General features: G+C 33.9%; 1 protein-coding gene across 2 annotated transcripts in view; it reads right to left on the bottom strand.

Annotated features, from left to right (window-relative positions):
• Positions 1 to 14,291, bottom strand: part of CDH12 (cadherin 12, type 2 (N-cadherin 2)) — a 1,158,911-nt gene that overhangs the window by 97,426 nt on the left and 1,047,194 nt on the right. For both annotated transcript variants that reach the window (XM_011933446.1, XM_011933447.1), the window contains one exon: positions 3,040 to 3,207. In XM_011933446.1, coding sequence (XP_011788836.1) covers positions 3,040 to 3,207 — 168 coding nt within the window. The remainder of the gene's footprint in view (positions 1 to 3,039; positions 3,208 to 14,291) is intronic.

Genomic DNA, 14,291 nt, shown 5'->3' with positions numbered 1-14,291 from the left:
TTCTTATGTACGTATGGAATATATTTTATTGACTTCCACATTGAAAAGGCTATTATTTCAGTTTGTAATTCTATATCACACTTGATGGTTAAGTGTGCCACATGAGAAATATTCCTGCAAAAAGAGCATTGGCTTTTAAAGAATTGGCTTTTCTCTTTATAAATGTTTTGTTCTGTCTTTTCCGCTAAAGGATGTGATTCAAAATGACAGTGTAGTAAAAAGGTCTTAACACAAAAACATGTAAAATTTCAGGGAGACGAATTTCTTATTCATTCAAAATGTGAAAACCTCTTCTTTCTCCTGGTTCAAAAATATCCCCCACCCGTTAGAGTTTCAGAAAATAAACAGTCCAAGTGTTCGTGTAATACAAGCAGAAAATAATTTGATCACAGTGATCTCTTTGATAGATTTCTTCTGCCCTCTCATTTCCCTGTTTACGAGTGGTGACAGCATATGCCATGATTTTTTTGCAAATGTGCTCTAAGATTTTAGAATGACATATAAAGAAAACTAGTAACTTTTATTTCAATATGATGTTAAACTGGAAGGAATTTGAACTTCTGATTTTTTGTTAAATCAGTTAATTTTGTTGATCTTCAGCAAGTTATTCTTTATAAGCCTCAGTTTCTTAACAGTAATAGGTGGAAAATAGTGATCTTAGAGTATTATTGTGAAAAGGTAATCAAGATAGTAATGATAAAGTTCTTGATGCAGATATAAATGCTTTAAAAGTTCCAATGCCAGCCAGGTGCGGTGGCCCACGCCTGCAATCCCAGCACTTCAGGAGGCCCAGGCAGGTCAGGAGTTCAAGACCAGCCTCAGGAGTTCACCTGAGGTCAGGAGTTCAAGACCAGCCTGACCAACATGGTGAAACCCCATCTCTACTAAAAATACAAAAATTAGCTGGGCATAGTGGCAGACCCCTGTAATCCCAGATGCTTGGGAGGCTGAGACAGGAGAATCGCTGGAACCTGGGAGGCGGAGGTTGCAGGGAGCCAAGATCACGCCATTGCACTCCAGCCTGGGCCACAGAGTACTCCATCTCAAAAAAAAAAAAATAAAGTTCCAATGCCCTTATCCTCCACATTTTTTGCAAGTACATCTCACAGACTTTCCCTTAGACCTGTAGATTCAACCTTGAATAAATGTCATGCAGGACTACTACTTTACTACTGTGTTCAGATACTCTTTCATTTGTTAAGATCTGAAAATGACCATCTTGTTTCAGTGGGAGTAAAGGACGCCATCTTGGCTTCCTAAGCATACCCTGGCTTCTTTGCCATTGAGCCATTGTCATCATGCCCCTTTGCCCAGTCTCTTTGTCAAGGCCTCCAGTCCAACTTCTACAAACCAGCCTTCGTCCATACCCACAAAGATTACATTCTTCCACTTGCTGTAACTTTGTATCCCTGATTTAAGAATCCTCACTGTCACTCATGTGAATGAGGATATTGACATTACCTAATAATACATTGGCTATTTCCTACACTCTAGATTGAACATATTTCATATGCACAAAACCCAAAACAGGACCCAAGTTCACAATGCCACTTTTTATGTATGAGCAGTCTCCCAATCTGTCCTCCTCAACTAGCTATTACAGCTTGCCACACTTAAATAGTTAAAAAAATAAAAAATTAGTGTTTTTAGAGTCGAGATCATATTAGTCACACCATATATTAGGGAAACAAATGCATTATTTCTTTCTCTTTTTAAATTTCTTTTTTCCTGTTTTCCTTAATAATAAAATAAGGAAAAGTATTCCTTTAAGACTCTCTGTGTTATTAATCATAACGTATTATATAGTAGCCAACTGTCAGATACATTTATATGCAAAAGTACAATTATTTCTTTTTTCTTTAATTAGTTATTTTAATTGACAAACAGAAATTGTTCACCTTTAATATGTACAACATGTTTTTAAATGTGTGTACTTATTGGCAGTGGGATGGCTCAGTCAAGCTAATAAACATATTCATTCAAGTATAATTATTTCTAATTGCCACTCAAAACATTTGGCCTTTAGACTTTCGGTCACTAAATTAAAACATTTCCATCAATAAAATATAGGTTTATGATTTTAAGAAAAAAATGACGAAGTAGTAAAATACGGAAAAACATATATAGAGCCAAAGGAATAAATAAAATGTTCATTTAGCTAAATATCCTCAATACTATAAATTTTAGTAGATGAACTCGTAAACTGTCCTGGAGTGGAAAGAGAAAAAACTGTGTTTTTTTAACTGTTTATGTAAATGACTGCCTAGTGACTTAATTAAGATCCTGTACAACCAGTGAGAGAAACATGTAGCTTCTGTATTCTAAGTCCTGGGGACACTGAAATGATCCTCGAAAATGCACCAGGAATAAAACAGGTAGTGACTGGTGTTAAATGTAATGCTGCAACAGAAAACTACATGTAACATGAGTGAGAACCCATTTCCAACAAGAAACACAGAGTTATAGAGAAGACATAGGTGTGAATCACTCTATTATCATAGAAACTATAGCAGTTTTCATATATTACAAAACTAAAATGAAATAACTAATCAGAACTAAAGTACTGTAAATAGTATAAATATCATACATAAAAATATTTGGAAATGATTCAACACACATAATCACTAAAGAGAAGGCACAGAACTCTAATGCTAATTATATTACATAGCATCTAATATGGTGGGATATGTGTCAAAACTATGAAGCTCCATATTACATTAGATTTGGCACATTTATATTACTTTCTCAGTTAATAAATATTATGGTAAGATCCCAAATTATTTTGAATATGTTACTTTAATAAAAATTGATAGCATAAGACCAGTACTTCAACTATTGGCTCATTATTTTTTACTAAAGTAACACTAGGCATGAATCTCATCAAAATGTTTAATTCTGAAGATGTATAATTTTTAATTAGCTTCTGCTTCCTAAAGACTAAGTGTCTGGAAAAATGATTTTCATTCCTGTAGCATTCAATGACACCATTACATTTTTTTAAACCACAATAATTTAGGCTTAGCAGGAAAGGTGACATACTTTTGGGGAATCGAGGTGGATTGTCATTGACATCGGTGAGAGTGATGTTGACTATTGTTGTTCCGGCTAATCCTCCAAGCTGTCCTCCCATATCCTTGGCTTGGATGAGTACTTGGTATTGTTCTTTGACTTCTCTATCCATGTTTGGCAAGGCTGTTCTAATGACACCTTAAGAGATGAAAGTAATAATGTAAAATAAGTATCACAAATGCTATGTGTTCTGAAATAAAATAATCTGCAACAACATGATTCTACCTAGAATCACTAACAGAGACATAATAGCTAAAATTATATCTTTTAAAAAGTGAGACATGCAAAATGTCCAATGGTTAGGACATAATTTAAAATATTATAGTAGCCACATAATAAAATACCATGCCACAATGAGAAATATGGTTAAAGAACAACATATCACCTCTAAGAAATAGTCATCATTCATAAGTAAACCAAGTTAGACATGATTTATATGCATGATCTTATCTTTAAAAAGAAGAAATCTTTAAAAATTAGAGATAAAAATATAAATACTAAAAATATGAAGTGGTTAAAATGAGGATGCAATTTCCAATTATTACTACTTTCTTCTTTGTTTTTCTGTTTATTTTCTAGGATAAAAATACTAATTTCTTTTCTAAAAATGCATTCAATAACTTCATTACATATTTTGTTTTGTCTTTCAGAATTCTCGTTAGTTATTTTAGCAACAGATATTTCACTAAGTTTCTCCAGCTTCCAGGACAGTGCTTGCCATTTACAAGGAACACAGTGAGTATATGCAAACCAATTAACTGAATGAGTGACTGGCTGAGTGAATGAATCTCTAAATAATTAAATTTATAAGTGTGAACTTTGCAGTACATGTGCATATTTACATACTGTCCTCATTTCCTGTCCTGGTGTCCAAGTGTAAAAGTAGTTTATATTCCTATTTATTCATAGTAAAAGAACCAAAACCTCCTGGATTATTCTCAAATAAAATCATGAATAAATTTCACACCAAATTTCAATCTTTAGTCAATGGTTTTAGGGAGAGATTGGACAGCATTTGTTTTAAACACAGCTGGCTTTAATAGTGTTGTTTCTTTCTTTAGGAAACATGCTACTTTCTTTAAGTAGCATATATAAATAATAAATATAATATCAACAAAAATAAGTCAACCGTCAACAAACATACAGAATCCAAATCATAAAACCAACATACATCCCCGTTTTACCTGGATTTTCTACTCTCTTAACAAACGCTTATTCAAATTTTATAATCTGAGATTTCTTCTGACTCTTGGCAGGAAATTGTTGCGGAAAAAGATAGCCTTCATTTATGCTGCTGCTACTTTATTCATCAATTTGTACTGACACTTTTTTTTTGTTTTTTTAAAGAGGGAGTTGCCTCTCTTGTTGCCCAGGCTGGAGTGTAATGGTGCAATCTGAGATCACTGCAACCTCCACCTCCCGGGTTCAAGAGATTCTCCTGCCTCAGCCTCCTGAGTAGCTGGGATTATAGGCATGTGCCACCACACCTGGTTTATTTTGTATTTTTAGTAGGGATGGGGTGACACCTTTTTAATCCAATGTGTTTGCCCTTTCTTCAGCCCAGGCTCCTGATGCTTCATTTCCAAGTCTCTTAACTAAGATTCTTCATCTCTACCTATGAGTGTTCTGGTTCTACAGACCTTAAGTTATGTGACTTCTGCCTGACTTACAAGGCTTATATTTTCTAGATAGATACCTGGGTTTGATTCATCTGCATTATGTGCTTGTCCTGTTGTTGACCGAGTCTATCTTAATTCATTTTCAATAAGAAAGTTATGTATATCTTTCTTAATTCATTTCTAGCATAAAAATTTCCAATATGAAAATTATTTCTATCACTATTCATCAATCTATTTCTATATCTATCTATCTATCTATCTATCTATCTATCTATCTATCTGTCTGTCTGTCTGTCTGTCTGTCTGTCTATCTATCTATCTATCTGGACAGAGAGACAGAATTGTGGAGTTGTTCCTTTCTGGTTATCTGCTGACCTAAATAAAAAAAAAAACTATATACTGGGATCTAGTTCAATTAAAACATTGAGATGCAAAGTTCTTTTCCCAAGATAATGCCATCAATTTTTGCTTAATTGTTGAGAAATTAATAAACAACAGGGTAGCTATGAAAAGAATAACTTCTTGAAAACGTTCTTCTCCTGCATTAAGATAAACTGCAATGTTTAAAGATTCTCATGTTAAATTTGCAGTTTGGTTTAGCACCCAGATTCCAACTCCAAAAAAAATACACACATAACTACACTATTTTTCCTCTGGAACAGCGGTATTTAAATGGAAGTGGTGCTGGGGCAGGGGAAGCACACCCTGGTCATCACTAGAAATTGACTTTCAAACTACATGTGCAATCCTTTCCTCTGTCTAAGTTCTACCTACCATCCAGTTGGTAGCATTACACTAATAGCAGGGCTAGAAGCAGTAGAGAGGTCACTCATAAGACACAGGGTACAGTAGGAGGGCAGGGCTGTGAGTGTGATGCAAAAGGTCTTGATAATTTTTATGAAACACTGGAAAAAATACATATCTACTCTTAACTCTGATAATACCTATTTTGTCTCTGTTCAATTGCATCTTAATGTTTTAATCTAACTGGATCCCAGTAGATATCTTTTTATATAGGTTTGCAAATAACCAGAAAAAATACAATTCCACAATTCTCTCTGTCCAGATAGATAGTTATAGAAATAGATAGATGGATAATGAGATAGTGACAGACCTTCTCCTAGCATCTATTTGGTGACCGTCACAAATGCAACTACAGACTCGAAGACTATCTTCCATAATTCCAAACTTCTTTCAAATGTTCTGCTGTATCTTAATATAAGTTAATTCTTATTATTACCTGAGACTACTGAGATAGATAGATAGATAGATTAAATTAGATTGATATGCTTTTTAAATTCATTTTCAGGAGCATAGCGACTGTATGAATAATGGAAAGCCTGACTTATCTAAGGTATAGATAACAGAAGTAATGTCAGGATTGATAACCTGAATCTTAGTCTAGGATCCATCATACCATTTCACATGAATAAATATATTTAAAGATGGTGTTTATTCAAAGAAATGACAAGTTGGTAGGGGATCATTTGAATAATGCAATTCACAGAATTATTATGTTACCTAGCCCCTATAAATAGAGTAAGAATTGTGAGGCTCCAACAAGAAGTGCCTTCTTTCCAGTCATCCACTCCTAATGGTCAAAGCTTGTGAGAAGATGCCACTTGAAGTACACACATTGGAGTGCTTAGGCTCCAGCTATTTCACTCTCTGCAGGTCCACTGAGCCCCTAAACTTCTCTAGACTTCTTGTCCTCATTCTCTCAGGTCCCCAATGAATGCCTGCCCAGTTAGTGGACATCTTTCTGGTTTCTTCCACTTTAGTCTTTTTTTTTTTTTTTTTTTCTTATGAAGTCTTTTCTGACTCACAGCATGGCTTCAGGAAGAAATGACTATACCCTCCCTAAGATTCAATCGTAGCATGTAGAATGTTTTAGTGCATTTTTTGATTTGTTGCCTATTTACCTTTCTTTACCAGACCGAAAGCCACTTTAGGACAGAGAGAAGTCCTTTTATTTTCTTTTCTGTTTCTGGCATCTAGTTAATGTCTGGCTCAGAATGATAAAGGACATAGAAAGAAATTATTTAGGCAGATAGTAAGAGAAAAGAGTCCTTGGTAAAATTTCCCTTTTAATAAAAAACAGCGCCCAAATCATTTCTTTTCCAACAAAGATCAGCCTGAAAAACTGAACTGCAGACATAGATAAGCAAGCTGGAAGCTTGCTCCGGGGAATGCCAGCAGCTGTGCAGAGAGAAAAGGGCTGCCTGGGAGCCAGGCATGTTCAACATGGAGGCTCTGTCTTCCCTTTTCTTTGTCACCACATGCACAGTAAAGAACTAGGCAACGTGGCATTAGCCAGGTAGAGAACCTGTCTTAATAAAAGGTTACAGTGGGGTGGCCAGATTTTCACATGCTGTGCAAATGGCACACCTAGCCCTAACCAGTTTTGTACACCTTATGCAAACAGTACACCTGGTCTGACCAATCTTTCGTGCCCTGCGTAAATCAGACATCACCTCCTCAAGCTTATCTATAAAACCTGCTGCATTTCACCACAAAAGCAGAAACCCTTTCGGGTCCCCTCTCTCTGCAGGAGATCCTTTTTCTTTTGCCTATTAAACCTCCATTCTTAACCTCACTACCTGTGTGTCTGCATCCCTGATTTCCTCAACATGGGAAAAGGAACCTTAGGAATTATCCCAGAGAATGATGCCACTTCAAGAGTATGTCTGTTTTTCTGTTTCTCTGTTCTTAATACAGAGAACAGAGTATTGTTCTTTTTCCTATGTTCTATGTTACTTTTTCCACCTATATGTACCATAACTTTTTAGTTCACTGTACATTTATTATTTTGTGATATCTTTTCTTTTTTATTCTACTCTCTGTGAATCATAATCCAAATATAGATTTTCTTCTCATTTTTTTCCTGTAGTTTCCCCCCGTCTTCTACCCATGCCCTAAATAATCCATTTCATTGATTTCTTTTACCCTGTAGCTATTTATTTTGCAAAAGAAGAAATTTGTTTTCTTGAAAAAAGTTGTTGTCTATTTTCAACTTATCACTTTTTTACTTTAGAGCTAAATACCTGGGAGGCAAGTCCAGGCATTATCTTAATCATTCTGAATAATGTCATGAAATAAGAAAATGGTTTTTTGTAGATAGCATATGACAAAAAACTTTTTTTGCTTTTCTCCACATTCTACAGATTTAGACCAGCACTATACGAACTTAGGGGACTGGCAGATGAACAATGGGTAAATGGCTTTATTCTCCTCTCAATGAGGTTTATAGTTCAAAGGAAACTTAGACTACCAGTCTGCTGTCCATAGAGCAGCCATGATGGTGAGGTCAGAGCGTAAGCCAGGTCACAGAGCTCCTCCACATCTTTCAGAATAAAGCCCTCACATAATCTTCACTTGCCTGCTGAACTCTGATCGTCTTTTCCACAACTCCTTCCCTCATTCACAGCAACCTTGCACACTGTCTTCCCTGGCCAGAAATGTTCTTTCCAAGGAGTGCTCATTTATAGTTCTTCCACTTCCTTTAGATCTTTTTTAAAAGTCATCTTCACAGGACTGTGTTGGCCATTCTATCCAAAATTTCTTCCTAAATTAATTTCTGATTGCTTCTGTAACAAATTACCACAAACCTACCAGACTAAAACAACATAAACTTACTATCTTACAATTCTAGATGTTAGGAGGTCAACATGGGGCACGGGATGGGTAGGGCTGTGATTTTTTCTAAATGCTCTTCATCTTCTAGGTGACAGCAGCACTCCCTGGCTCCTGACCTCCTTCCTCCTTCCTCTAAGGCAGTAGCAGCTTAGCATCTTCATATCTTTTTCTGACCCTTCTGCATCCTTCTTCTGCTTACAAGAACCCTTGTGATTACACAGAGTCTGTCCATATAATAAGAATAATCACCTCATCTCCACTATCTGTGATTAGAACCTTAATTCTTCTTTGCCATGTAACATATTCACAGGTCCTGAGGGTTAGGACATGAACATACTTGGGCAATCATTGTTCTGTCTACCATACATACTCTTCCTTAATATTTCATATTATTTTCTCTACTTTAGCATTCTTTCCTTAGTCTTTAGGCTATTGAAAATACTGTATATTTCCGTTGTTTATTCTGTTTGCTTTATGTTTCCCCAAATCGAATGTATGTTGATGAAGGCAGGGGCTTTTGCCTGATTTTTTTCTTCCCAGGAAAATGGCTAGCTAGCAGAATGCCAGGCATATAGTAGGCACTCAATATATATTAGTAAAATAAGTAAAGTAATGCATAATACTAGCTGAGGTAACACATGGAAAATAAGTGTTTATCCTTCAAGAGAGATTATGATTTAACATATTTCTTGTAACCTTGATCATTATTGACCCAAATAACTCATGATGTAATTTTGAAGGTGGGGTTATTAGTATTTACCTAGGGGTATTATAGCTATCGTATTAGGAAAATGTTGTTGATTAGACCTGAAAGAGATCTCTCCTAGTTAAATATAGACTCCAGTGTTTACCAAGTCATTGTTAACTGTTTTTAATAAAGATTTGGAGGAAACATTAACAACAGTATTTTAATGCACAGGTATGTTAGAGATAGCTAATAAGTTGAAGGATAAAAAGAGTAACGATAGTACTCGAAACTTAACTTCAGCAGTGAGAATTTAAGTTTCTGTTTTCAATTCCATGGCTCAGTTATATTAAAGTTATGAGAGACCAGATTCTGCATTATTTTTTTGTGAAAAGTTACCAAGTTTCATTTCATTTTAGTCTTAAATTAGCCTAAAATGTAAAATGGATTTTTAGAAAATACGAGTACATTCCTGAATAATATTTATTCAAATGTTATGTTCATCATTGCACAGATTAGGTATATGATTTTTTAAACTTTTTGCTAATGTATCTGAAGGACAAGAAGAGTTATCAGGTTATCTTCAGTAAGAAATTTAGAGGCCATATTGTCCAACTTCCTAACTGTACCATGCCTTAACTCTCCTATAGGACTCATGAGTCACTTCCTCCAAGAGCATCTTCCTCCCGAAGCTCTCATCCCTTCAGTCAGTCTAGTGTCCCGTAGTAGCATTATGTATCAGAGAATGATATACCAGAAAACTCACATACAATCTTCTGAAGACCTCATGAGCTCACCCTACTAGACAGGGATCTACCTGATGACCTACTTGATTCATCGTAGTCTCCCGACAACAAAGGACCTGTGAGGTCATATGTTATAGATACATGTGCATCAAATGACATAATCAAATCCAACACCACCAGTTCATTACTCGTCATCTGCTTTAACTCATCCGGTAATGTGAAACTCACAATCTAATGAGTTATCACTCTTATGTATGGTATTTTTCTTATCTTTTTATACATATGTATATATATGGAGCTAGAATTCTTTCTTCCTCTAACTCACACTATGCATTGATAGCTCTTTTCCTCTCAAGCAGCACAGAATACATCTAGTTCCTCTTCTACATGACAGCTCTACAACTTGCTAAAGGCATATATCGCATCCCTCTGGAATATTTTCCTTTCAAGCCCAATGTTCTTAGTTCTTTTTGCTGATGTGTTCATCTCATGATTTCTAAAATAAAGTACATGGAACTCACCCAGAATCTACTTGAAGTCTGACAATGCAGAATACAAGAAAATGATTGCCTGCAGTGCATTCCTGGGCATGAAATTTTACTACACAATCATAATATTACAAAATAGGTAACAATATGTGCTGATTTATCTTAATAACTATTTACTTCCTTGACACAGTTTTCTTTCCTTATTATTATTAGCATCTTTTGATTTCCTTGCTTTGCTATCCCATCATTAATTCTTGCCTTAATGCTCCCTGGCAACTTATTCATTCTGGCAAAAAGTATTAAAAGGGTGACTTCATTGTGTAGGAAAAGACTCTTTTATTTTGCCCTTAAAGAAAGAAGATATAATTTCTTTCACTAGCACCAACTGAGATGTCTTACTCAGTTCTACAGATTTTATTCTGAATTAATATCAAAAGATTGCTCCATCCCCAAGTGACCCAGCAATCCCTTTTCTGGGTCTATCCCAAAGGAAATGAAATTATCACCTCATAAAGATATCTGCATTTTCATGCTTATTGCAACATTATTCCCAATAGTCAACATATGAAAACAATGTAGCTGTTCATCAGTGGACAAACAGAATAAGAAACTGTGGTGTACACATATAATGGAATACTATTCAACCTTTAAAAAGGAGATCCTGCCATTTGCCACAACATGGATTGGCCTGGGGGACAGTGTTCTAAGTGAAATAAGCCAAGCACATCAACAAAAATATTGTGTGATCTTATTTATATGTGGAATCTAAAAAAAGGTAAAAGATTATAAGGGTCAGGATATGGGAGAGAAAATGGGGAGATATAGGTCAAAGGATACAAAATAGCAAAAATACAAGATAAACAAGTTAAAAGATCTAATATACAACATGAGGACTAGAGTTAACAATAGTGTATTGTATTTAGGATTTTTGCTAAATGAGTAGATTATAACTCTCTTTGCCATGAGGAGGAGCCTGGGGCAGTTGGGGGAGAATGAATTAGTAAGATGATGGGTAAGTTAATTTGTTCTACTATAGTAACCATTTATTATGTGTGTGTGTATCTCTTATAACATCATGTTATAATATGGGATATACAAAATAAATTTTTTAAAAGAATGTTCAAGTCATAAGCATAAGTATGTGTATAGTATCATAAAGTGTTAGCTCAAAATATAAAGTTATTGGCCCATGCTTTAATTTTAATAGGAAGCTTTTATAACACCAACATATTTTAGAAGACATACAAGAATAATATCGGTCAAGCTATAGGAGGAGGTTTCGTTGGGAGATAGACTTGAAGATAATTATCTCTGAATGAAAGGTTGAGAGACTCAAGAGCAAAAATATTGGGAAAGTATTCGTCATGTGGGCAAACTTTATCATGTTTCCCTAAGCAGAATTTAGAACAGGATCACACAGCAAGAAATATCAGAACAGGAAATAAAAAACTTTTAAAGTATCTCCTGCAACTCTCTTCTCACTCAATTGGTTTTTTAATATGAATTCTATAAATACATGTAGAAACGTGTAAAATAATCATTTGTAAAGGACATATTTTTGACAATACATGTAAATTAAGAGATATGGAGGGAAATGTTTTGGCTAGATGGTGTAATGGTTTGACAAAAATGTAAACGTACTTAATGCAACTGAATTGTCCACTTAAAATGGTAAAAATGGTCAATTTTATATAGCGTATATTTTACCTTGATAGGAAAAAAGCAATTTTATAGATTAACAAGAGGATATTGAAGTAAAATAAAATTACTGTATTCTCAAGTAGAGCTTAGATCATTTAGAATACAGCATACCATTACCATATGATGTGAAATACGGCAATACCTAGCTACTGAACTCAGACCAGTTATTTAGAATCATTTAGGGAAAATGTAAATGCATTAACAGAATTTTAGTAATAAATTAAGACATAAGAGTTCGTCATTTATACTAACATTTGTTTTCTTAAATGGAGCTACTCTATTATCAAAACTATTGAGATGTTCAGCATCCTGATTTCAATCACTGAATTAAATATTATAATATTTTTGCTCTTATTTAATGTTTTGTAGATTATAGAGGTTTATAAATATTTTATAAACATTAAGTGAAATAATTTATATAATAAAATAATACAATATGTTAATATAAAAACATTTTAATGCTTTATAAATGTTAAGAATAATAAAGATAATTGTTTAATGTTTTATAGTTGTAGCTACATGTTGAGTGCTTTAAATGTCATTTACTAATCATCTAAAGCATATAAATGAATGCGTTTGGATTTTAAGTCAGAGTAAACTATTTCATAGTTAAGACAAAAAGTTGTTGAATGAATGATTTTTAAAGAACTATTATTTATTGGTTTATTTCATGGAATAAATGAGTTTATACTGTTTAGAACGTATCAGTTTATATTGTTTAGAAATAAACTTGCCATATCCCCTTAAAGAGAGATGCTGGGAATGTTTGTCAAACAGCAGTATCAATACAGAAATCTTTTTATTTTCTCATTTCAGATGAAACACAAAATGATCTCTTTATCTCTTCATAAATATTTAGGCACCAGAGGTTTTGATGAAACTTTTCAGAGTTGTTTTAAGCTGTTTTCTACACTCAAATGTGGAAAATTTCAGATAATATTAGTTTTTCATGCATTTTATTTAATAACAGCAAAGAAATCATAAAGGGAAGCTATATGGCTGGAACAAATGGAGACTATTTCTGAGAAATTGCAATTATCCTTGATTTTTTATTTACTCTTATCTACCACAAGGTGATAAATTTGACAAAAAGTCTTCTTAATGGTTTCTGTGCATGAAGAGCTAGTTTTCATTCTCTTAATGAAGTGCTTCATCATCCACTCTTTTCCTGCCTAGTGGTCTGAGGCATTGTTAATATCAAGACTTCTGTCTCCAGTGAAAATCAATGCTTCAAAAATCTATTACATAGCTTACGACAGAATTGTTTCACTCTTAGTTCTAAATAATAAGCATTATATAAAACATAAATACAAAATTATAAAAGTTACATTACATATTCACGTACTGTATGGTAAAACAAACTTGTTAAAGATACTAGAATATATTGAAAGTTGATATTGGCCAAGTGAAATCAAAGGAAGAGTATGTTTTTTGGCTCATAAAGTTGTTTGGTATTCATTTGACCATAACAATTATATTCTTAACCCATTCTTCATGTTTAAATTTATCTTTGTTTGATTTTTATCTTGCTTTTTAAAGGTTAGATATGGTTTCACCTACAGTTATTTCACCAATATTAAATGCTTAATGTTAAGTCCTTAATTCTCTCTAAGAGAATACTCACTCTTATTCTGAGCATATAAACTCACCTACTTTATATAGAGTTTATCATTGTAATCCAATGAGTGATCTTTAATACTCTCTTTCTTCACCAATCTCTATACACATACGTTTCTCATTCTTTTATTCCTCTTGCCTTTCAGGAATATTCTTCATAGGCTGAAGGGATGGATCTAAGAGAACTGCATTGTCCATACTTCCATTTCCGGTCAGATTACCCATTATAGCACAACTCAAAAAGATACACAACTATACAAGAAAAAAAAAATAACCCATAGTGGCACCATCTGATGAAATGAAATATTTTAGATAATTTTCCTTCATTATTTTAATATATTCTGCCTATTGTCCAGGCCTTCTTAATTCCTCTGGAACTAAGGAATTAAACAATAAACTTCATTGGACAACTTCCTCAATCTTTTTTTTTCAATTTACCCCCTTTTTCTACAAAATAAATATAAGATTTTTTTCACAGCTAAAAAATAACCACAAAAGCTCCTTTTAGATGGTATTGCTAAACATTTTCTTATCTTTACTGCCATATTTCTTGAAAAATCACTTGCATGGTAAGGTGTAATTTTCTCATCATGCACTCACTTTTAACATTTGACAGACTGGCTTTTATTCTCCAAAACTCTATCCAAATCAGAGAAGCTTTTTTGTCCTAAGCCATTCTGGATTCGCTTCAGTACTGATACTCCCTTCTTTTTTTTTTTTTTAATTTTTT

Source organism: Colobus angolensis, unplaced genomic scaffold (genome assembly GCF_000951035.1).
Source record: "Colobus angolensis palliatus isolate OR3802 unplaced genomic scaffold, Cang.pa_1.0 Scaffold127, whole genome shotgun sequence".
NCBI classification, from domain to species: domain Eukaryota; kingdom Metazoa; phylum Chordata; class Mammalia; order Primates; family Cercopithecidae; genus Colobus; species Colobus angolensis.
This window is presented reverse-complemented; position numbering and strand designations above follow the sequence as displayed.